Source organism: Scyliorhinus torazame, chromosome 6, assembly GCF_047496885.1.
Source record: "Scyliorhinus torazame isolate Kashiwa2021f chromosome 6, sScyTor2.1, whole genome shotgun sequence".
In the NCBI taxonomy this organism is placed as follows: Eukaryota; Metazoa; Chordata; class Chondrichthyes; order Carcharhiniformes; family Scyliorhinidae; genus Scyliorhinus; species Scyliorhinus torazame.
This window is the reverse complement of record NC_092712.1, coordinates 28,552,496-28,578,711: the sequence shown is the minus strand read 5'-3', so window position 1 is coordinate 28,578,711 and position 26,216 is coordinate 28,552,496. Positions and strand designations below refer to the sequence as shown.

The 26,216-nt window shown below is 45.9% G+C and overlaps 1 protein-coding gene across 1 annotated transcript in view; it reads right to left on the bottom strand.

The window, feature by feature from the left end:
- LOC140425678 (CTD small phosphatase-like protein) overlaps positions 1 to 26,216 on the bottom strand; it is a 180,105-nt gene that overhangs the window by 107,862 nt on the left and 46,027 nt on the right. The window contains exon 3 of the mRNA XM_072510174.1: positions 4,816 to 4,888. Within this exon, the coding sequence (XP_072366275.1) occupies positions 4,816 to 4,888 (73 nt within the window). The remainder of the gene's footprint in view (positions 1 to 4,815; positions 4,889 to 26,216) is intronic.

Here is a 26,216-nt window from a genome sequence, read left to right as displayed (position 1 = left end):
GGAGCGGTGGCGGTGAGGTGGAGCGGTGGCGGTGAGGTGGAGCGGTGGCGGTGAGGTGGAGCGGTGGCGGTGAGGTGGAGCGGTGGCGGTGAGGTACAGCGGTGGCGGTGAGGTGGAGCGGTGGCGGTGAGGTGGAGCGGTGGCTGTGAGGTACAGCGGTGGCGGTGAGGTGGAGCGGTGGCGGTGAGGTGGAGCGGTGGCGGTGAGGTACAGCGGTGGCGGTGAGGTGGAGCGGTGGTGGTGAGGTGGAGCGGTGGCGGTGAAGCGGTGGCGGTGAGGTACAGCGGTGGCGGTGAGGTACAGCGGTGGCGGTGAGGTGGAGCGGTGGCGGTGAGGTGGAGCGGTGGTGGTGGTTAGGTGGAGCGGTGGCGGTGAGGTGGAGCGGTGGCGGTGAGGTGGAGCGGTGGCGGTGAGGTACAGCGGTGGCGGTGAGGTGGAGCGGTGGCGGTGAGGTACAGCGGTGGCGGTGAGGTGGCGCAGTGGCAGTGAGGTGGAGCAGTGGCGGTGAGGTACAGCGGTGGCGGTGAGGTGGAGCGGTGGCGGTGAGGTACAGCGGTGGCGGTGAGGTGGTGCAGTGGCAGTGAGGTGGAGCAGTGGCGGTGAGGTACAGCGGTGGCGGTGAGGTGGAGCGGTGGCGGTGAGGTACAGCGGTGGCGGTGAGGTGGCGCAGTGGCAGTGAGGTGGAGCAGTGGCGGTGAGGTACAGCTAGGTGCCAAAGAACAAAGAACAAAGAAATGTACAGCACAGGAACAGGCCCTTCGGCCCTCCAAGCCCGTGCCGACCATACTGCCCGACTAAGCTACAATCTTCTACACTTCCTGGGTCCGTATCCTTCTATTCCCATCCTATTCATATATTTGTCAAGATGCCCCTTAAATGTCCCTATCGTCCCTGCCTCCACTACCTCCTCCGGTAGTGAGTTCCAGGCACCCACTACCCTCTGCGTAAAAAACTTGCCTCGTACATCTACTCTAAACTTTGCCCCTCTCACCTTAAACCTATGCCCCCTAGTAATTGACCCCTCTACCCTGGGGAAAAGCCTCTGACTATCCACTCTGTCTATGCCACTCATAATTTTGTATACCTCTATCAGGTCGCCCCTCAACCTCCTTCGTTCCAGTGAGAACAAACCGAGTTTATTCAATCGCTCCTCATAGCTTATGCCCTCCATACCAGGCAACATTCTGGTAAATCTCTTCTGCACCCTCTCTAAAGCCTCCACATCCTTCTGGTAGTGTGGCGACCAGAATTGAACACTATACTCCAAGTGTGGCCTAACTAAGGTTCTATACAGCTGCAACATGACTTGCCAATTCTTATACTCAATGCCCCGGCCAATGAAGGCAAGCATGCCGTATGCCTTCTTGACTACCTTCTCCACCTGTGTAGCCCCTTTCAGTGATCTGTGGACCTGTACTCCTAGATCTCTTTGACTTTCAATACTCTTGAGGGTTCTACCATTCACTGTATATTCCCTACCTGCATTAGCCCTTCCAAAATGCATTACCTCACATTTGTCCAGGTTAAACTCCATCTGCCATCTCTCCGCCCAAGTCTCCAGACAATCTAAATCCTGCTGTATCCTCAGACAGTCCTCATCGCTATCCGCAATTCCACCAACCTTTGTGTCGTCTGCAAACTTACTAATCAGACCAGTTACATTTTCCTCCAAATCATTTATATATATTACAAAGAGCAAAGGTCCCAGCACTGATCCCTGTGGAACACCACTGGTCACAGCCCTCCAATTAGAAAAGCATCCCTCCATTGCTACCCTCTGCCTTCTATGGCCTAGCCAGTTCTGTATCCACCTTGCCAGTTCACCCCTGATCCCGTGTGACTTCACCTTTTGTACTAGTCTACCATGAGGGACCTTGTCAAAGGCCTTACTGAAGTCCATATAGACAACATCTACTGCCCTACCTGCATCAATCATCTTAGTGACCTCCTCGAAAAACTCTTATCAAGTTAGTGAGACACGACCTCCCCTTCACAAAACCGTGCTGCCTCTCACTAATACGTCCATTTGCTTCCAAATGGGAGTAGATCCTGTCTCGAAGAATTCTCTCCAGTAATTTCCCTACCACTGAAGTAAGGCTCACCGGCCTGTAGTTCCCGGGATTATCCCTGCCACCCTTCTTAAACAGAGGAACAACATTGGCTATTCTCCAGTCCTCCGGGACATCCCCTGAAGACAGCGAGGATCCAAAGATTTCTGTCAAGGCCTCAGCAATTTCCTCTCCAGCCTCCTTCAGTATTCTGGGGTAGATCCCATCCGGCCCTGGGGACTTATCTACCTTAATATTTTTTAAGACACCCAACACCTCGTCTTTTTGGATCCCAATGTGACCCAGGCTATCTACACCCCCTTCTCCAGACTCAACATCTACCAATTCCTTCTCTTTGGTGAATACTGATGCAAAGTATTCATTTAGTACCTCGCCCATTTCCTCTGGCTCCACACATAGATTCCCTTGCCTATCCTTCAGTGGGCCAACCCTTTCCCTGGCTACCCTCTTGCTTTTTATGTAAGTGTAAAAAGCCTTGGGATTTTCCTTAACCCTATTTGCCAATGACTTTTCATGACCCCTTCTAGCCCTCCTGACTCCCTGCTTAAGTTCCTTCCTACTTTCCTTATATGCCACACAGGCTTCGTCTGTTCCCAGCCTTTTAGCCCTGACAAATGCCTCCTTTTTCTTTTTGACGAGGCCTACAATATCATTCGTCATCCAAGGTTCAGTTTACAGGTGGAAACTCTGTGCTTTTGATGATGTCACTGAGGGGCAGCCTCTAGATGGAAAATTGGAGAGGGGCACCAGAGCTGACATGCTGTTTCAGTTACATAAAGAAAACGTTACATTAATGCAGCTGCTTTCAGGCTGTATAGGAGCAATTTAGAATGAAACACTTCTGAAGTGCAGTCATTGTTGTTAAGCAGGAAACACGGCAGCCAAGTTGGGCATTGCAAACTTCACAAACAGCAATGTGACAATAACCAGATAAACCTTTTGTTTTTAAAAAGTGATATTGGTCGAGGAAGAAGTATTTGGACAGGAGATCTGGAAGGTCTCCGTTGCTTTTCTTCCCTCTGGTTCAGCGCAGTCTGTGAAGTGACTCTACTGAGCTCGTTTCCGATTTCGGCCCCTAAGCCACAGACAAGGGTGAGGTGCTCCCAAAGGGAGAGAAAAGATGAATAATCTCAATAACAAAAGCTATGGGGAAATGTTCTGGGCAGAAGCGAAGACCTATGGGCTGTCTCAGTCAAGATCAATTAATGACATTGAAACACCCCAGGATTAGAGCAGACTTGTGGGGCATAAAACGAGAGGTCACCGTCTTAGAATAAGAGGTAGCAAATTTAAAACAGAGATGAGGAGAAATTACTTCTCTGAAAGGGTTATGAATCTGTGGAATTCGCTACCCCAGAGTGTGGTGGATGCTGGGACAGTGAGTAACTTTAAGGAGGAGTTAGACAGATTTTTAATTGGTAATGAGTTAAAGGGTTATGGAGAACGGGCAGGACGGTGAAGTGAAGGCCAGGTTGAGGTCAGCCATGATTGAATGGCAAAGCAGACTTAATGGGCCAAATGGCCTAATTCTGCTCCTGTATCTTATGAACTTTAAAAGATCACTTGAACAAGAGTTATGAAGTTTGACCAGCAGTCCTAAGTGTTAAAATAAAACGACTCGTACAGCATGTTCTGTTTGCAGCCCTGTATGTAACAGCAGGCTGCATATTATGAAATGCCCAAAATTCAGTGGCAAACTCCAAAGTAGCTCTCTGAGTAAACTTCACAACCCATAGAACAGTGTTGTTTTCACCGGCTGAAATGCACATATTGTAATTAACCATTTATTAGATATCCGCTTCTTCCAGCATGCACTCGAGGGGCACTTTGTGAAATCATGGCTAATAGAGCACATTATGACAAGGCTACATTAAGGGCACATTGTTCCATTATGAATCAGCCCCTGGCAATGAGTGTTGCAAGAGAGGTTATGCATTTATTGCTGAAATCCACAAACCTGAAAATGAGTATCACATAATTGTAGCAATATTGCGAACCTATGCCACATTTGACTCTAACAGTTTACAGCATTCATCGTTTCTGCAAGAATACAGTGACACTAATCACACGTTTACTGTTTCACCAGGAGCGCTGATGTCAGCACAGCACGCTGAACTGTACGAGGTAGGATTGCTGTCACAGCAGTCTGTGCGCATCACCAGGAGGTGGTTCCTCCTCTCGCTGCAAGATCAGAGAATCAGACTTGCTGTCAGAGGTGGAAATATGTTCCTTGGCCACCGATGAGCTGAGCAGCTTAGACTGTCACAGAGGTTCACGGTGATGTTTTGCATTCACTGACCTGAATGGAACCAGCATGGCTGATGGGGTTGTCAGGGGCTGTACAAAAGCATGGTTGTAAATGCACGGTTTTGACGTTGCTATTTCACTGCTCCTGAATGTGATCAGCAACATGATCAGGGGCAAATTCTACTGCATTTTACTCTCTCCTCAAACTAAATTGTTGACTTAATAATAAATAGAACATACAACATAAACAGACCTTTCAGGCGACCTAGTTTGTGTGCCACATATTCGCATAACCTTCCATTCAAAAACATCCGTGCTACTGGCTTCAAATACACATTGTGGCAGCAAGTTCCACATTTTAACCATTCTCTGGGCAAAGAAGTTTCTCTTTAATTCCCTGTTGGCTTTATTAGTAACTACCTCATGTTTATGGATTTGAATCTGCTGAAACCAAACCTACAGAAAATAAACTAATAGGAAACAAATGGAATATTCTTACCGATGACACAACTTTGAATTTCAACCATGTCAGGGAACTGGTTAACTCGAGATTCATCACACTCCGCTTTCCTCTTGTGGGTAAATCATGACTGTCATATTTACTTTAAGCAACAGACACTAAATCCAGTGAAGCTATGATGTAGAAAAAAATCACCAAAGCAGTGCCCAAACCGATAAAGAAGTTCAGAGAACTGGAAAAGTTAATAATCAAAAATGTAGTGATACTATATAAGGAGGAGACTATTCAGCCCATTGTAGCTGTTTCATGCAGCAACGTTGTCACACAGCGAGTGGTTAAGGTCTGAAATGCACTGCCTGGGAATGAAGTGGAGGTAGGTTCAATCAAGGCTTTCAAAGACATTGCTGAATTGCCCCTCAAGAGTCCAAAGATGTGTAGGTTAGGTTATGAGGTTGCAGGGATGGTGCGGGAAAGTGGGCTTAGGTAGGGTGCTCCTTCAGAGGGTCAGTGCTGACCCGTTGGGCCAAATGGCCTCCTTCTGCATTGTAGGAATTCTATGATTCAAAAAGGGAACTAGTGTGGGCGGCACGGTAGCACAGTGGGTAGCACTGGTGCTTCACAGCTCCAGGGTCTCGGGTTCGATTTCCGGCTCGGTTCACTGTCTGTGCAGAGTCTGCACGTTCTCCCTGTGTCTGCGTGGGTTTCCTCCCACAGGTCCCAAAAGACATGCTGTTAGGTAATTTGGACATTCTGAATTCTCCCGCTGTGTACCCGAACAGGCGCCGGAATGTGGCGACTAGGGGCTTATCACAGTAACTTCATTGCAGTGTTGATGTAAGCCTACTTGTGACAATAAAGATTATATTATAGTCTGCTATTTGAAAAGAAACAATGTGAAGGGTTACAGGAAAAGATGGGAGAAAGCTTTGACAAAGAGTCATTGGACTCAAAACGTTAGCTCTTTTCTCTCCCTACATACAGATGCTGCCAGACCTGCTGAGATTTTCCAGCATTTTTCTTTTGTTCCACAGGCTAATGAGTCTGAGAGAGAGAACAAACTCATGCCAGTTTTAAATGGCAGACCACTTATTTTTAAATGTGTCCCACAGGGGAAGCATCCTCTCAGCATCACCCTTTCAAGTCCCCTCAGAATCCCAATTGTTTCGATAAGATCAGCTCTCATTCTTCTAAACTTTAATGGCTATGGGAACATCTTTCTTCCTCAGATAAGCCCCTCAACCCAGCTATGAGTCGTGTGAATCTTCTCTGAATGGCTTCTATCACAATTATACAAATAAGGAAACCAAAACTGCACACAGTACAAACCAAAACTGCACACAGTACTCCTGGTGTGGTCTCACTAAGGCCTTGTACAAATGCATAAAACTTCCCTACTTTTCTATTCTATTCTCCCTGCAATAATCACCAATTTGCCTTCCTAATCACTGGCTGTACCTACATACTAACATTTTGGGGATTCATGTATTAGGACATGTCCTAATTGTCCAGACAATGGGCAGCACGGTAGCATTGTGGATAGCACAATTGCTTCACAGCTCCAGGGTCCCAGGTTCGATTCCGGCTTGGGTCACTGTCTGTGCGGAGTCTGCACATCCTCCCCGTGTGTGCGTGGGTTTCCTCCGGGTGCTCCGGTTTCCTCCCACAGTCCAAAGATGTGCAGGTTAGGTGGATTGGCCATGCTCAATTGCCCTGAGTGTCCAAAATTGCCCTTAGTGTTGGGTGGGGTTACTGGGATAGGGTGGAGGTGTGGACCTTGGGTAGGGTGCTCTTTCCAAGAGCCGGTGCAGACCCGATGGGCCGAATGGCCTCCTTCTGCACTGTAAATTCTATGAAAATTCTATGACATCCAGATCCCTCTGTACCACTGAGTTCTGCAATCCCTCTCCAATTTAAGCAGCATAACGCATTTCCCAGGCTTCAAGCCAAAGTGAGCAACCTCACATTTTCCCACATTATGCTCAATCTGCCAATGTTTTGCTCACTTAACCGGTCTACATCCTTTTTCAGACTCTCTACCTCTTCTTCACAAATTACTTTCCTACCGACCTTGGCGTAAATGGAAAATGTAGTTATCATCCAAGTCATTGATGTAGATAGTAAATAGTAGAGGACCTGCCCTGAACCCTGTGGCACTCTACTAGTTACAGCTTATCAATCTGAAAATGAGCCACTAATCACTACTCTCTGGCTTCTGTTAGCTAGTCAATGCTTTAATACGAATACGTTAACCCCTACACCATCAGCTTTTATTTTGTGCGGTAACATCTGGTGTGGCACCTTGCTGAATGCCTTTTGGAATTCCAGGTACGCCACATTTCAGGTCCCCCTTTATTCACCTTGTTTGCTACTTCCTCAAAGGGGAGGCGGTGGCATAGTGGTATTGTCGCTGGATGAATAATCCAGAGACCCAGGGTAATGATCGGAGGACCCGGGTTCGAATCCCACCATGGCAGGCGGAATTTGAAATCACTAAAAAAATATCTGGAATGAAAAGTCTAGTGATGAAACCGTTGTCGTAAAAACCCATCTGGTTTTACGGTCTGGCCTACCTGTGACTCCAGACCCACAGCATGGTTGACCTTAAATGCCCTCTAAATAGCAATAGTTCAGATGCATTCAACAAAAACACAAAAAAGGAAATGAAACATCAACCCTGGAAACAGCAAAACCAGCCCCGTCAACCCTGCAAAGTCCTCCTTACTAACATCTGGGGGCTTGTACTAAAGTTGGGAGAGCTGTCTCACAGACTAGTCATACTCACATAATCATACCTCACCATTCCTGCCAGTGAGACAGGACAGACCCAGCAGAGCTGATGGTGTAGGGGTTAACGTATTCGTATTAAAGCATTGACTAACTAACAGGTACAGTCAGGAGAGAGTTGTTGCCCAGGGAGTTCTCAACATCGACTCTGGACCCCATGAAGTCCCATGGCTTCAGGTTAAACATGGGCAAGGAAACTTCTTGCTGATTACCACAAACCAGCCACCATCAGCTGATGAATCCGTACTCCTCCATGTTGAACACCACTTGGAGAAAGCAGTGCGGGTGGCAAGGTATACTCTGGATACTTGTCCATCACCAAGAGTGGCTTGATAGTGCCACCACAGACTGAGCTGGCTGGGTCCTGAAGGACATAGCTGCTAGATTGGGAGTACAGCAGGTGGTGAGGGAACCAAGAGGGAAAAAACATACTTAGCCTCATCCTCACCAACCTGCCTGCTGCAGATGACAGTATTGGTAGAAATGACTACTGCACGGTCCTTGTGGACAAAGTCCCGTCTTCACATGTGGATACCCTCCATTATGTTATGTGGCACTTCCACCGTGCTAAATGGGATAGACTTCAAACAGATCTAGCAACTCAGACTGGGCATCCACGAGGCACTGTGGGCCATCAGCAGCAGAATTGTATTCAACCATAATCTGTAACCTCATGGCCAGGCATATCCCCCACTCTTCCATTACCACCAAGCCAGGGATCAATCCTGGTTCAACGAAGAGTGCAGGGGGGCATGCCAGGAGCAACACAAGGCATACCTAAAAATGAAAATGAGGTGAAGCTACAACACAGGACTACTTATGTGCCAAACAGCATAAGCAGCAAATAATAGACAGAGCTAAGCAATTCCACAACAAGCATATCAGATCTAAGTTCTGCAGTCCTGCCACATCCAGCCATGAATGGTGGTGGACAATTACACAACTCACTGGAGGAGGAGGCTCCCCTTCCTCAATGATGGAGGAGCTCAGTACGGGGCGGTACGGTGGCACAATGAATAGCACTGCTGCCTCACAGCTCGTGACCAGGGTTCAATTCCGGCCTCGGGTGACTGTGCGGAGTCTGCACTTTTTCTCCCCGTCTGCGTGGGTTTCCTCCGGGTGCTCAAGTTTCCTCCCACAGCCCAAAGATGTGCAGGTTAGGTGGATTGGCCATGCTAAATTGCTTATTAGTGTCCAAAAGGTTAGGTGGGGTTACTGGGTTACGGGGATAGGGTGGAGGTGTGGGCTTAGGTAAGGTGCTCTTTCCAAGGGCCATGCAGACTCGATGGGCCGAATGATTTGATTTATTGTCACATGTATTAGTATATAGTGAAAAGTATTGTTTCTTGCATGCTATGCAGACAACGCATACCGTACATAGGGAAGGACGGAGAGACTACAGAATGTAATGTTACAGTCATAGCTAGGGTGATCAACTTAATACGAGGTAGGTCCATTCAAAAGTCTGATGGCAGCAGGGAAGAAGCTGTTCTTAAGTCGGCCTCCTTGAGAATGGCCTCTTTCTGCACTGTAAATTCTATGATTCTATGATCTCGGTCTCTTCCAGAGGTCCCCAGCATCACAGACGTCAGTCTTCAGCCAATACGATTCACTCCGCATGACATCAAGAAATGACTGAAGACACTGGATACTGCAAAGGCTATGGGCCCTGACAATATCCCGGCAATGGTACTGAAGACCTGTGCTCCAGAACTTGCCACACCCCTAGCCAAGATCTTCCAGTACTGGCATCTATCCGGCAATGTGGAAAATTGCCCAGGTGTGTCCTGTACACAACAAAAAGGACAAATCCAACAGATTACCTCCCTATCAGTCTACTCATTAGCAAAGTGATGGAAGGAGTCATCAACAGTGCTATCAAGGGGCACTTACTCAGCAATAACCTGCTCATGAATGCTCAGTTTGGGTTCTCCCAGGGTCACTTAGCTCCTGAGCTCATTACAGCCCTGGTTCAAACGAGGACAAAAGAACAAAAATGCCAGAGATGAAAGTGACTGCCCTTGACATCAAGGCAGCATGTGACCGAGTATGGGATCATGGAGCCCTAACAAAAATGGAGTCAAGGGAAATCAGGGGGAAAGCTCTCCGCTGGTTGGAGTCATACCTGGCACAAAGCAAGATGGTTGTAGTGGTTGGAGATCAATCATCTCAGCTCCAGGACATCACTGCAGGAGTTCCTCAGGCCGAACCATCTTCAGCTGCTTCATCAATGACCTCCCTTCCATCATAAGGTCAGAAGTGGGGATGTTTGCGGATGGCTGCACAGTGTTCAGCACCATTCGCGACTCCTCAGATAATGAAGCAGCCCATGTCCAAATCAGCAAGACTGGACAATATCCAGGCTGGGCTGACAAGTGGCAAGTTATATTTGTGCCACACAAGTGCCAGGCAATGACCATCTCCCACAAGAGAGAGGATCTAACCATCGCCCCATGACATTCAATGGTATTACCATCGCTGAATCCCCCACAATCAACATCCTGGGGGTTACTATTGATCAGAAACTGAACCCACCCCAAGCCTGTCCACCATCTACAAGGCACAAGTCAGGAGTGCAGTGGAATACTCTCCATTTGCCTGGATGAGTGCAGCTCCAACAAAGCAAGAAGCTCAACACAATCCAGGACAAAGCAGCCCCGCTTAATTGCTCCTCCTTCCACAAACATTCAAACATTCCACCATCGACAAACAATGGCAGCTGTGTGTACCATCTACAAGATGCACTGCAGGATCTTGCCAAGATTCCTTAAGGAAGCACCTTCCAACCCCATGATCACTACCATCTAGAAGGACAAGAGCAGCAGATGCCTGGGAACACCACCACTTGGAGGTTCCTCTCCAAGTCACTCACCACCCTGACTTGGAAATATATCGCCGTTTCGTCACTGTCGCTGGGTCAAAATCCTGGAATTCCCTCCCTAAAAGCACTGTGGGTATATCTACACCTCAGGGACTGAAGCGGTTTAAATAGATGATTCACCACCACATTCACCCCCAAAGTAATGGGTATCAGAAGCTCGCAGAAGGAGAAATAGGTGATTAAAGGAGCGGGGATGGGGCATTTTAAGGTCAATGGGGAAAATGAATTAGAATGGGAAATGGTGTGGCAACCTTTGATTTAAATACGATGAGGGTGCAAGCACAGATCAGCAATTAATTACATTTAAAAATTGGCCTCTGCTGTTCTGCAGACAAGTGCAGCAGCCATTGTGCACACCACATTTCTGTCCCACAGGTGACAATGCGAAAAATGTCCAGATATTGCATTTCTAGTTATGTTTGGTTGAGGGATAAATGTTGACCACGGTGCCAGGAGATAGGCTGTTCTCTGCAAAGTGCTATGGGATATTTCACACCTGAGTGGACAGTTGCGGCCTTTTTAACATCTCACTGAATGTCAGCTAATATGTGTGCTCAGGTCTTGGAGTGGAGCTTGAACCCACAGCTATCTGACACCAAGGTAAGAGTACACCACGCTGAGCAGCTGACACGTGGATGCAAAAATGGAAAAGTCAGCATTATTTCAAGAAATCATAGAATGATACAATAGAGAGGGTGGCCCGTCCTGCCTGTGGCAATTAATTCCACATTCATTGATTGTTTTTCCCCTCGAAGTATTTATCCAATTTTCTATCCCATTATTGTGTCTCCATCTCCCAACTGATTTTTTTTGCCATTTACAATCTAGGATTGATAAATCAAGCTCAGTAAAAACAAACTGTAAACTTATCCTACGGGACTTCATTTACCAAAGTAAATAAGCCTTCTGCTAGACAAAATTCAGCCAACGTCCTATTTATTGCATGGTGAATAATGAAGTTCTCACAGCAATAATTTAAAAAAATTAAGGGAAACAGCCGAATTAAGTTTCTTCTCACCAACACAGATTTCAGTACTTTACGAGTTTGATTACAAAGTGCGACCAGAAAGATGGCTTAACGTTAAAAAGTACATTATAACAATATCATATCGCACTTTAATATAGTAAAGATTACCAAGGATTCACAGGAACGATTATTAAACAAAATGTAAACGGGACGGTGGCGTAGTGGTTAGCACTGCTGCCTCACAGTGCCGAGGTCCCGGGTTCAATCCTGGCCCTGGATCACTGCCCTTGTGGATTTTGCACATTCTCCCCATGTCTGCGCGGGGAGACACCCTCACGACCCAAAGATGTGCAGAGTAGGTGGATTGGCCACGCTAAATCGCCCCTTAATTGGAAAGAAAAAGAATTGGGCACTTAAATTTATTTTAAAAATAAACAAAATGCTCGTAAAAGCAACATAAGTAGGTATTAGAGATCAAAAGTTTGGTCGAAGAGGTAGGTTTGAAGAGTGTTTAAAAGGGGACGGAGGTAGATAGGCGAAGAGGTTTAGGGAATAGAACGGGAATTCCAAAGCTTAGGACCCAGGAAGCTGAAGACACAGCTACTGTGCAAGAAGTGATTATGCAGAATGAGTAAAATCAATGATGTGCAAGAGGCCAGGATTGCTACAGAGATTTTGGAAAGTTGTAGGGCTGGAGACGGTGACACTGACAGAGAGGGGTATAGCGCTGGTGGAGTTCACATTGGTGGGGGAAGAGGATGACATATTAATGGAATAAAATATTTGGATGTGGTTGTGACTGTGAAATGAAAATGAAAATTGCTTATTGTCACAAGTAGGCTTCAAATGAAGTTACTGTGAAAAGCTCCTAGTCGCCACATTCCGGCGCCTGTTCGGGGAGGCTGGTACGGGAATTGAACCCGCGCTGCTGGTCTTGTTCTGCTTTCATGCCAGCTGTTACTGGAGTTCTTCCGTTTGCTTGTGTCACGGGGCTAAGGCCCCCTGTGACTGCAGAGACCAAATCCCAAGGAGTTGTACAAAGGCCCTTTACATTTCTACGGCCAGGGCCTGACCAACAGAGATGATAATTATGTGAGGAGAAAAAGATCCTGAAACCTCTGTGGAACTTATCAATGGGTGGGTTTGGTTGTATGGAGAATTAGAAAAGGTAAAGGGGAAGTTAGAAGTGCAGGTTAATGACGACGACTTTAAACTAGTTAAAGGGGCTGAGGGCTCAGGAGAGGTTAGTAAAGTTTCCAGAACACGTAATAGAACAGAGAGTATAGAAGGTGACAGGAATCTAACTTCAGGCAGAGCAATAACGGGGACAAATATGAGAAAGGAGGTGGTCAATGCAGGACTGAGGGCGTTTTACCTAAATGTGCACAGTGTACGGAACAAGGTAAATGAGCTTGTTGTGCACATTGAATTTGGCCGATGTTGTGGGCATCACAGAGATGTGGCTGCAAGGGGATCAGGGTTGGGATCTAAATATACAAAGATATGTGTCCTATCAAAAGGACAGGCAGATGGGCAGAAATGGGTTGGATTGTTAGTAAGGAGTGAAACTAAATCGATAGCAAAGGTAAAAAAGACCCTGATGGGAGTTCGGTTCAGGCCCCCTAGCAGTAGCCAGGATGTGGGGCAGAAAATAAATCAGGAGATAGAAAAGACATATAAAAAATGCAATATTACAATAATCATAAGGGACTTCAATATGCAGGTGGACTGGAAAAATCAGGTTGGTAATGGATCCCAAGAAAAGGAATTTGTGGAATGTCTAAGAAATGTTTTTTTGGAGCAGCTTGTGACAAAGCCCATTCGGGAACAGGCAATTCTGGATTTGGGGATGTGTAATGAGGCAGAGTCGATTAGGGAACTTAAGGTGAAAGGAACCCTTAGGGAGCAGTGACTTTACCCTGCGGTTTGAGGGAGAAGCTGGAATCAGATGTAACGGTATTACAATTGAATAAAAGGTAACTACAAAGACATGAGGGAGGAGCTGGCCAGAGTTGATTGGAAGGGGAGCCTTACACGGAAGACAGTGGAACAGCAACGGCAGGAGATTTTGGGGGTTATTCGGGACACACAACAGAAATTCATCCCAAAGAGGAGGAAACTTGCTAAGGGGAGGATTAGACATCCACGGCTGATGAACGAAGTCAAGGACAGCATAAGAGCAAAAGAAAAAGTATACAAAGTGGCGAGAATTAGTGGGAAGCCAGAGGATTCAGGAGCCTCTAAAAGCAAGCAGAGGACAACAATAAAAGCAATAAGGGGGGGGGGGAGTGAAAAACGAGCGCAAGATCCCATTTGGAATATTGTGAGCAGTTTTGGGCCCGTATCTAAGGAAGGATGAGCTGGCCTTGGAAAGGGTCCACAGGGGGTTCACAAGAATGATCCCTGGAGTGAAAAGTTTGTCATATGAGGAACGGTTGAGGACTCTGGGTCTGTACTCGTTGGAGTTTAGGAGGAGGAGGGAGGGATCTTATTGAAATTTTCAGGATACTGAGAGGCCTGGATAGAGTGGACATGGACAGGATGTTTCCACTCTAGAACCGGAGGGCACAGCCTCAGACTGCAGGGACGATCCTTTAAAACAGAGATGAGGAGGAATTTCTTCAGCCAGAGCATGGTGAATCTGTGGAAATCTTTGCCGCAGAAGTCTGCGGAGGCCAAATCTACCCCGCTGCTACCAGACTCCTAAATGACCCTCTTATGGACTGATTTGATCTCTTCACACATCTTCTCTACTGAGTAGTACTACACTCCGTATGCTTCACCCGATGCCTGTGTCTATGTATTTACGTTGTGTATTTTCTTTTCCTGTACGGAGTGATCTATCTGAACTGCACGCAGAACAATACTTTCCACTGTACCTTGGTACACATGACAATAAACAAATTCATTCATCCATCACCGAGTGTCTTTAAGACAGAGATAGATAGGTTCTTGATTAATTATTGGATATGGAGTTATGGGGAGAAAACAGGACAATGAGTATGACAGGTGCTGGTTTAGCACACTGGGCTAAATCGCTGGCTTTTAAAGCAGTCCAAGGCAGGCCAGCAGCACGGTTCGATTCCCTTACCAGCCTCCCCGAACAGGCGCCGGAATGTGGCGACTAGGGGCTTTTCACAGTAACTTAATTGAAGCCTACTTGTGACAATAAGCGATTTTCCTTTCATGAGAAACATATCAGCTATGATTGAATGGCCTAATTCTGCTCCTATGTCTTATGGTCTTATCTCATCATGGAAGTCATCTCTACTAGAAAGTGGATTGTCCAGCATCAGTCTTCAACCACCCGACTCTGTGAAAGAATACACCAATTCTTATTTTTTGTGGTCAATGGTCCCTGTCTTTCTGTTCTCTATCCCACCATTCGTGTGTAAATGAAAAGGAGGCCATGTCAGGGTCAGTGTCAGGGGCTGGTTTAGCATAGGGCTAAATCGCTGGCTTTGAAAGCAGACCAAGGCAAGCCAACAGCACGGTTCAATTCCTGTACCGGCCTCCCCGTACTGGCCTCCCCGAACAGGCGCCGGAATGTGGCGACTAGGGGCTTTTCATAGTAACTTAATTTGAAGCCCACTTGTGACAATAAGTGATTTTCATTCATTTTTCATGTTGTGATCCCCCTCTCACGTTTGAGTGTGTGCAAATTAATTAACCGTTTTCGTTCATCCTTATCGAATTTTCTGTGGGATTATTAATAGAGAATTGGCTCACACGAGCACAGAGGCTGTTGGGAAAATGCACCACCGCATGAAGGGGGAAATCAAAAGCACCTTTCTGTTTACCGGGGGGGGAGAGAGAGAGAGAGAGAGAAATCAGGGCTGTTTAAATTAAACACCCTCCTATCCATTACACTTGGTTACCTACACATGGTCACACCTCGCTCAGGTATTCTCGTTCATTATTTGACTGCATGCAGCGAGTGAGATGTGTTTGCTCTAGTTATTTGTGCTTTGGCGCTTTTTTTAAACTCCTGGCACCAACACTCAGATCCGAACATCCAATGAAAGGAGCCTTTCAGAGCAGGAGCTCTTTCTGCCAATGCATTCCAATTTTGGATACAAAATAAGACATTGGCTGGGCTGTGTTGAAATACAGAAACAGAGCAGTCTCCTGTAGGTTCAGGAAGTTTCGCCAGTAACAGGTCTGAGCAGGAAATTCCCAGATTCGCAGTAGAGGTTCCACAACGACTGGGGCGTGGGCTGCAACGTGTGTTAAAATAAATCAATCAATCAGGGGTGCGGCTTCGGATTGTCTCCAGTTTGAAATGCATCTGTGTGCACGTCAGCTAACAGCGCACAGGGTCAGTGATGACCAAATGGAATAACAGCCAGTCAACACTTGACTTTAAAATTCTTACTGTGGCCTTCAAATCCCTCCATGGCCGTGCCCTTCGCCATCTCTGCAGCAGTTTCCAGCTCCATGACCCTCTCTGCGCCCCTCCAATGCTGGCCTCATGCTCATCTTAGATTTTCATGCTTCACCCTTGGCAGCCAAAACTTCAGCTGCCAAGGCCCTAAGCTCCAGAATATCCATCGTACACATCTGCGCCTCCCTCTCCCCTCCTGCTTAAAACCTACTGTTGGCCAAGTTTTTGATCACCCATCCTACCCATCTCCTTATGTGGCTTGTCGCCAAATTTTGTTTGATCATGCTCTTGTGAAATGCCTTGCAATATTCTACTACCGGTTCGATATAAATACGAGTTGTCGTTTATGTTGGTTTGGTACACATTTCTGTAATAATGGTATGTGGAAAGGGTAGGGTTGCTGGACAGCAACTGGTGCTTGCAGAGTGTTCAGCACGCAGGGAGAATGGAAGATCAGTAGGGATAATTGGTGGGGAAGAAATGCAGACCCATTGAACTTTCAGCGGAGAGCTGCTGGAGGGTCATTTACATACAGGCTGTCCCCCATCTGCTCCATTTAATGAAGGGAGAACTGTAAAAGAAAGATCCTGAAATAAATGCAGGCATTGCTAGAAATGTCCACCCGCTTCAGTTAGCTTCTGCAAGGAGAATGGATGGTGTTAATTACATAGAATTCGCAGCAGGCGAACAGGGCATTCAGCCCAACTGGACTATGCTGTTGTTTCTGCTCCATATGAGCCTCCTCCCACGTTCATGTCAGCCTTCCTGCGTATTCAACTCCCCTTTCCCCCTTCGTCTCTTATCCAAATGCATTGCTATTCATCTCAACTACTCCCTTTGGTAACACGTCCATATTCTTACCACTGTCTGGGTACAGAATTTCTCCTGACTTCTTTACTGGATTAGTGACCATCATATATTTATGGCTTCTGGCAGGTCCTCACTACAGATAGCTGACTTGCTGGGTATTTCCAGCATTTGTTGTTTTTATTTGAACACAATAGACAGCACAAATGTGAGCTTGCAGATTTTAATGAGTTTCCAATGCGATTCTGTACTGTCATTCTGCCAACATACCTGGAAAATACACAAGCCTCGCACCACAGATATCGAAAGGTCATTTCCTCCCTGTCCTCATGGAGGAAACAAAAGGCATCATGCATGTTGTGGATCTGCAAAGTGTTTTTGTTTCCAATAGATATCCAGAAGTGTACAGGAATGGGCCACTGCTTTTTCAACACCAAGACACAGCCAGTTACTGACAAGCGGTGCCTCTTGCATTTCAATACTGTTCTCACACATTCCAAACCGTCACCTCTTCCCACATCATAAAGTGCCATGAACGAGCGATGTTTGTGGATCAGGAAAAGAGGCAGTCCACTCCAAATATAATTGGAGTATATAGAAATGCACAGCCAGTAATACACTGGATCAGGGTGAGCTAACTGATTTAATACCACCTTTTGAGGAAATTTTTGTTGTATGTTTGACAACAAATAATTCTGTGTGGCCATTCTTTTGCTGAAAAATAGCACTGAAAAAGACAAGACGAGTGGCGCTTTATAGCCATGTGTCACTCGGCTCTGTGAGCACCGGGAAATACGCGGCTAAACGCGCTCGCTATGGGACGTTGGACGTGATTTTACTAAAACGGAGCAGAGTTAATGTTTCGTGTTTACGTAACGTAACTGAAGAGTAATTTACAGCTCTTCTATGGGAATAGTGTGGGAAAGTGGTGTTGAGGTAGATCATCGACCATGATCTAATTGAATGGCAAAGCAGGCTGGATGAATGGCCTACTCTTGCTCGTGTTCGCATATTCCCATCTCCACGGATGCTGCCAGACTTGCTGAGATTTTCCAGGACTTTGTTTTCACTTCAGATTTCTAATAAAGGTCAGAAGTGGGGATGTTCGCAGATGACTGCACAATGTTCAGCACCATTCACAACGCTTCAGGTACTGATGCATTTCAGATTTCTAAGCATCGGAGGCATTTTGCTTTTGAGTATTATTTGAAGCATTTTCACCTTTGTAGTGTAGCAAATTTGGCAGGCAATATGGACAACGCATCACCCCACAAATGAAAAAGAGACTGATTAGATAATCTGTTATATTGATGTAAACTGAGGGATAAATATTTGCCAAGTTACTCCCCTGCTCTTCCTTGAATAGTGGTGTAGGGTCTTTCATGTCCACCTGAGCAGGCAAATAGGGCCTAGGTTTAACATCTCATCTCAACTACGGCACTTCAGACAGTGCTGCACTCAATACAGAGCTGGACTGTCAATTTAGATCATGCGCTCAACTCTCTGGAGGAGTGGGAACTTGAATTCACAGCCTGACTCAGAAAAAGGTGCTACCATTTGAGCTTGAGCTGATACCCAACTGACAACAATTCTATTACTTTCCTTGAATAATGCAAGTTACAAACTAGAAGCTGGATGATGTTCAGCAGGGGCCCCTTTCTTGGAGTGAGGTTTCCGAGTGACAGCCATAAAAACTTTGCACTATATTTATAACCAGCTGCCTCATCCCATGAGAGTTGAATTTGCTCTGAAATCACAAGTGAAAAAACATTGTATGATGGAGCAGATGTTGTTGTCTGCAGCCCTGCACACACCAGATAACAGGTACTCGGAACTCCGGTAACGTATACCACTTTAAGTGAGCTTTGTTCCTTCCTCATTTATTGCGACCCATATAGGCCCACTCCCAACTGCTTTCAATTTGCTATTCCACTTTGATAGCGCCGGGCAGAGCCGGGCAGATACAGATGACCTAATTTTCCTGAGTTTCCAGTGGGCTTTTGTTTCAGAATGCCAAAATTTATCCAGATGCCAGGGAGGAAATAACTACACTCTGCACTGTGGAGACAAGGCCATTTCCTCCCTGGATACCACAGAGTGACTAACATTTTCCACATATTAACATAAGCAAAAACAGACTCGTGTTTCAACTCAATTGCAATGCATTCAGGAGATTGTGCAGTGCAAGTCACACTAAACGAGGATAACAAAACATAAATTGTAACCTTGGAGCCAGGGCATCAAAGAGCTTGCATTGAAACAGCTTCTTGAAGACCTTCAAAAAGTACATCACAGCTTTTATGAAGTACTTCTGAAGTGTAGTCACTGTTGTAATGGTGGGAAACATAGCAGCCAATTTGGGCACAGCAAACCCACACAAACAGCAAATGAGATGAATGAGCAGATCATTTGTTTTCATGATGTTGACGAGGGATACATATTGGCCAGGACACTGGGGAGAACTCCGCTACTCTTCTTAGAATAGAGGGAAGGCAAGGCCTGAAAGGAGGCACCTCTGACAGTGCAGCACCACCTCAGTACTACACGGAGTGTCAGACTGCAATCAGGGCTCAAGTATCTAAGAATGGGGTTTGAACCCATTAGTAATAAAAACAATTTTACATTTCTGGATCCCGGGATAACTTCTGAACAGAATTGTTTTTTGGCAAATATGACAACTAACTTTTCACACAGCATCCGTTGGATGTTTGTGGAGGCCTCTCTGCAAATGTGGACAACCTATTTTTTATTCACAGGATGTGCGGGTCATTTGGCAAGGTCACCATTTATTGCCTATCCCGATATACCCAAACTGCAATATAGGCCAAGCTAGAATGATAGATTTGGACTTAGAATCAAATCCCTAGAGTGCAGGAGGCCGTTCAGCCCATTAAGTCTGCACCGACCCTCCGAAGGTGCACCTACTTAGGCCCACACCCTACCCCTGTAACCCCAACTAACCTTTTTGGACACTATGGGACAATTTAGCACAGCCAATCTACCTAACCTGCACATCTTTGGACTGTGGGAGGAAACCGGAGCACTCGGGAGGAAACTCATGCAGACACGGAGAAAATGTGCAAACTCCATACAGTTACCAAAAGTCGGAACTGCACCCAGGTCCCTGGTGCTGTGAGGCAGCAGTGCTAACCACTGTGCCATGTTTCCTTCCTTAAAGGGCATTAGTAAATCACAGGGGGATTTGACAAACAATCCATAGTTTCATGGTCACCATTACTGAGATCTGCTTTTTATTCCAATTTATTTAATTAATTGAAATTTAAATTCCTAGCTGCCATGTTTGGATAGGAACTCATGACTCGAGATCACTAGTCCAGGCCTCTAGATCACTAGTCCAGTAACATAACCACTATGCAACCATACCTCCTGTGGAGAACTCGGGTGAACAAGACTGAGTTGGGCTATGATGACACTTCATTGACCCACCCATCTCACCTCTTCGTTGAATATAATATTCACATGAAGAGCCTGGACATTTAGAATTAGACTCCAGCAACAGACAGCAGTATCAGCCAGCATGCAATGATTAAATGTTTCCATGTCTAGCAAGACTTTAATGAAAGGGCAAAAGTAAAAGATAATCCCCAAAAAGAATTAAAGGGGAGGTTAAGAAGAAAAAAAAACTCTTTTGCACAGAATGCAGAACACTATCACAAACTGTTGTTGAAACGGAGTTCATAATTTATTTTAAACAGTAATTAGATAGTTGGTTGAAATATTGAAGGTTTATAGGGAGTGATTAGGAGTGGTATTAGACAATGCAAACCCGATAAGAGTTGAAATTCATACTTTTCTGTTGCAATAAGTTATGCTTCTAAATGAAAATGAAACTTCAACATTGTTGCAACCTGGCCGATCTAAGCCAGTTCACAATTAAGGTTGAAGTAATCGAGTGCATGCTACTTAAGTCACAAATCACAGGCCATAACCAACCAGTAGGTAAAGGCACTTTTCTATAAGCCCACCACAGCAATCTCAAAGTCGGTCCCAAACCTCAGACTCCACATCAGTTTTTTAAAATCCCGTCACTATCACCTTGCTATCTGTGGGATCCTGCTTGTGTAAGTTGTCTGCTTGCTGTGTTTCCTACAGCAGTGGTTGTGCTTCAAAAATACCTCATTGGCTGTGAAGGGTATTGGAATGTCGTGAAATTGTGAAAGGTGCTGTATATTGCAAGTTCTTTGTACCTATTGTGTAATAAAGAATTAGTTTGACAATATACAACTCTGGCTAGATAGCGATTTCTGTCCGCTCAAACCTCCGAAACACTACAATGCATCACTGCATACAGACCCTTTTTGAAAGTGGAAGAAATATACCCTATTCTATTCGGAATTTCATCTAAACATGCACACGTGTAGTTTACAAAAAAAATATAGATTTCCAGATTAGAATTTTGGGCAGCACTGTGGCATCACAGCGCCAGGGTCCCAGGTTCGATTCCCCACTGGGTCACTGTCTGAGTCTGCACGTTCTCCCAGTGTCTGCGTGGGATTCCTCCGGGTGCTCCGGTTTCGTCCCACAGTTCAAAGACGTGCTGTTAGGTGGATTGGCCGTGATAAATTGCCCTTAGTGACCAAAAAGGTTAGGAGGGGTTATTGGGTTACGGGGATAGGGTGGAAGTGAGGGCTTAAGTGGGTTGGTGCAGACTCGATGGGCCGAAAGGCCTCCTTCTGCACTGTATGTTCTATGTAATTGCAGGGACAATAGGGAGAATGATAAAGTCTCAGAATTGGTGAAATAAACAGAGCAAAGCAGTATTTGTTGAAAGGAAACTGTACATTCATTCCTTTATTTTAATCAATGAAGAATGCTTCCTGTAAGCACTGAGCTGTAAGTCAGGCTCCAAATCATGACATTAAAAAAAACATTCACAGACAAGTTAAACCAGGGAGTGCATGGGTGGGCTAAAATAGATTTGGTTAATTGAGACTGTCTGATAAATTAACAAGCAATAAATCATGTTTCCGTCCTCTTTACATGTTCATTAAATCTATACATGTTGAATAAGATTTGTCGGCGAACTGCTCCTCCATTTTGTTGTCTGGATCTGTTGCTGCTCACTGGGACTCTGCCAGTTTGTGGCTTTGAAGCAAGGATTTTTGCAGGAAATGTTGTGTAGCTTGCACTACATTCGTGCTCTCCCTGTTGAGCATCTAACAAATGGCCATTTATCGGAGGATAAAGCAGACTACACACAGCTCCGCTCCAGACACATCCCTTTGCAAATCTCAATTTCCTCCATGACGAACTGTGCATTTTACGATATACCAGCACCTACCAGCTCTTCTGCGCTATACTTTTCTCCAGTTACACCCATGACCCCGACCTCAAACCCTATCCTTCTGGCATAAACCCATAAACATGTTTTAATCTTATTGTATTGAACAGGTGACACACTTTCCCATTGTCAAACGTTTGAAGTTAAGTTCGGAAATCTTTTCGCTATCCCCCTATGGCTTCCTGCAAATCCTTTCCCCTCCTCCTTCCCACATCTCTCCAGACAACAAGCTTCATAGACTGGCTGTAAGGTTTCCCGTGACCGTCAGTAACCTACAATTAACTAGCAGGTGGTGCAGTAGAAGTGGAGCAAAACAAGTACCGTTCCCTCCTCCTCGACACGGGATAGAAAGCACGGTTTTCAAGTTCTTTTATAACTCGCTGACCCAACCTTAAAGCAACAAAAGCATCTTGCAGAGTCTCTGTCACAACACACCTTCAACATTCAACCAGGAATTGCACTTAAGCAAAAGGCAAAAGTAGTGTCTGACCGCAACATTAAGCAGAGTGCTCAGTCTAATGACGACAATGTCCCTGAAGCACTACAAAGGCATTTAAAAGGAGAAGACAGTTGAAGATGGGTACATGTTGCTCAGAGTGCTTTCTTCAATTTAGAGAGAAAAATAGTACACTTGAAAATGTTTTAAATTTTAAACATTGCCAATCGCCGAAGCTTCATTTTGGATTTCCACCTCAGTTTAAACAGACTGTCAGCTAGGAGCCCTGTTATATAACAATCTTGGTCACAAGTAGGCTTACATTAACACTGCAATGAAGTTACTGTGAAAAGCCCCTAGTCGCCACATTCCGGCGCCTGTTCGGGTACACAGAGGGAGAATTCAGAATATCCAATTCAGCTAACAGCACGTCTTTTGGGACTTGTGGGAGGAAACCGGAGCACCCGGAGGAAACCCACAGACACAGGGAGAACGTGCAGACACCACACAGACAGTGACCCAAGCCGGGAATCGAACCTGGGACCCTGGAGCTGTGAAGCAACTGTGGTAACCACTGTGCTACCGTGGACCCAGTGCATTCCCCGCCTGCATCAAACTCTCTCAGTCCATCACTCCTTCACCTCAATCGGGGCCATTAGAAACAATGGGAGTGGCTCAGGAGTGCTTAGCCCTGTATGGGAAACTGCTCGCAGCTATATATTCTGAATTTCTAGGTGGTGGAATGTGAACATTAGGCACCTCCCATGGAGGCTGATTTTTAAGAAAACATCAACCAGCATACTGAAGATATGAATCTATTTCTATTTAAAGGAGCAAGCATTAACCTGCCCAGAAGAATGAGAGGTGATCATACTGAAGCAAAGATTCGGAGGTGGTTTAACAGGCTAAATGTTGAGAGGATGCTTCTTCATGTTGGAGAATCTGGAACAAGGAGGCACATTTTCAAAACAAGGGGTCTCTCATTTAAGACAGAGATGAGGAGGAATTTCTTCTCTCAGAGGGCCATTTGGAATTCTTTTCCACAGACAGCAGGGGAGGCTGGGTCACTGTATATTCAAGTTAACATTGAGTTCAATACAACTCTTTTGGGGGGCAGGGTAACACAGTAGTTAGCACTGTTGCTTCACAGCGCCAGGGATCCAGGCTCGAATCCTGGATTGGGTCACTGACATTGGGGAGTCTGCACATTCTCCTCATGTCACTTCGGTTTCCTCCCACAAGTCTCGAAAGACATGCTGGTTAGGTGAATTGGACATTCTGAATTTTCCCTCCGGTGTACCAGAACAGGTGCCAAGTGTGGCAACTAGGGGATTTTCAGTAACTTCATTGCAGTGCTAATGTACTTGTGACAACAACAAAGATTACTGGGCAGGATTCTCTGAGCGCGGCGAGTCGGAGAATCGGCGGGGGTGCAGGAAATTCCGGAAACTGGCGACCGGAGAATCGGCGGCAATTGCGCCCGTGCTGTCACCGTGGCGCCGGTCGGGGGGGGGCTAAAATAGGCCCCCCGCGGCCATTCTCCGCGGGCAACAGGCCGAACGCCCGCCGACGTAGTTCCAACCTGGTACCACCCGGCGGGAGGTCGGACCCACGGCCGCAGTGGAAGTCCTGGTTGGGGGGGGATCCAACTCCGGGGGTCCAGGCCCGTGATCGGGGGCTTCCGAACGGCGGGCAGCCGCGATCTGGAGGGGGCCTACCTCCTTCCTGGCTGCCCGCCTTCAAGTTCCCGACATGTTGCTCCGCGCCGGCGCGGAGATGGCAACCACGCGCATGCATCGGCGCAGAGACGGCAACCACGCACATGCACCGGCGCGGAGACGGCCGTCGAGAGCATGCACGGACCTGCGCCGGCCATGAAGGGCCGCCTTTTGGCGCCGGAGCCGCACGCAGCATTCCCGCGCCATGCTAGCCCCCTGAAGACCGGTGAATTACTGGGCCAGGAGGCCCGTTTAAGCCGGCGTACACTACGCCGGCATCAACACTTGGCCGGGATTTCCGAGAATCCCGGCCTATTATCTTTGGAATAGCAATGATCGTATTGACAGACAGAGCAGGCTTGAGGGACCCAACAGTCTACCCCGATCCTATTACTGATGATCTTATATTCAGTCCAGATTTCCTTTATCCGTTAAAAAAAGGCGAGATCTTTCAGCAGCAGCTGAAACTAGTAGTTTGGTTTTCTTGCTGACACAGACACACTACTTCCTTTACAACTTCCAAGCAACCCATCCATCTCGACTGTTCCAAACTGACTTTTTTTTCTTGCTGACAAAACATTTGCAACTAATCTACCATGGCACATGTAATTTAAAGAATCTCATTCATATTTGTGACCTTTGACTACTCAAAATTATATGTAGTGAATGACCTTCAGAATCAACAAGCTGAGAATTTAGATAATTTCCTCAAAAGGGGAGAGGGAATGTCCACTCCAAATTCTAAATGACAATTGTGAATCTCTCTCATTTTCTCCCTTTGTCGATTTCTGCTCAAGCATGGTTCAACAAGGCCTGGGGCTCTCTCAACCAGGAACCATTTATTCAAGTAAAGGTTTACTTAGGTAGTGGACAGACTGGATGCCTCTGTAGGGTTGGATTCAAAGGATAGCCTTCATCTGAGACCAATCTACACGGACTATTCAAGAGTGGGTAGGAGTCCTCAGCAGGAATGCAGGCTATATTTTTTCCCCCATCCCTAGCCTGCAGCCAATGACACCTTTGTGAGGTTCAGCTACACCACGATGACATTTTAGTGTTGCATTAGCTGTTCAAATAAGGGGAAACTAACCACAGTAGATCCTCAACCTCATTTTTAAAGCTCAAAATCAACTGCCCTATTCACTTGGGCACATGTACAGTTTCTTCCTTTAGTGCCAAAACACAGGAACTGTGCTCCAGACCTCAGACAGTGCAGTAGTCAAAATTAAAACATTAAAACAATGACTGCACGACAAATGTATTTAATTTGCTGTAAAGTGCTTTGAGTGTTGTCGAGGGTCAGGTCTCCTCAATCCATGGATCTGGTTTTAATTTCAGCCCAGGCCAACCCCCCACCCACTCACCTTCTTCTGTCATAGGCAACAGCCCAAGAATTCAGTCACAGTGTAGAGAAGATATAACCACCAGGGGGAAAAAAATGGGGATAATTACTGGTTATAACCTGTATTTAAATTAAACAACAAAACAGGCAGAGGCATGAACAAAAAGAAACGCTGCAAACGCACAGCAGGTCAAGGCAGCATCCAAGAGAGGAAATATAGGTTATTAGCTTAACATGAGACCCTTCAGGGAAACTGATGAAAGGTCCCACCTGAAGATCTAACCTTTGCTTCTCTTTCACACGTCAGCTGGCCTGCTGTGCACTTTCGCCTTTCCCATTCACATTTCATTTTAATTAAAAAGGAACAGCACGGCTCATCTCTTCTGACAAATAAAGGAAATATTTTTCATAATTCCTGGCAACTGGAGTAGTTTTGTTGCTGCATTTTGTGCTAAACTACTGCAATGAATTTATCCCATGATTAATTGATCAAATGATTTAAGCATTCACTAATTGCTTTACAAACCGATTTATGAAACAATAAATAATTCAAACCAAGAGAAAAAGGAGGGAAAAAAAAGAAAGCTCCCTGCCATAAGCAAACCCCGGGACAAAGTCTGATAACTGATAGCTGGCACTTGAATAATTTAAATGGAAAGAGAACCTATTAAATGTCATTGGTGATTCTCACTTTGTGTAAACACAGAAAAGAGGATGTACAAACTCTTATTTTTATTGTAGACCTGCTCCAACTTAATCAGAGATGCCGATTAAGCTGGTAAACAGAACCCCTGCAGGAGCAAATTATGAAAGTCCACA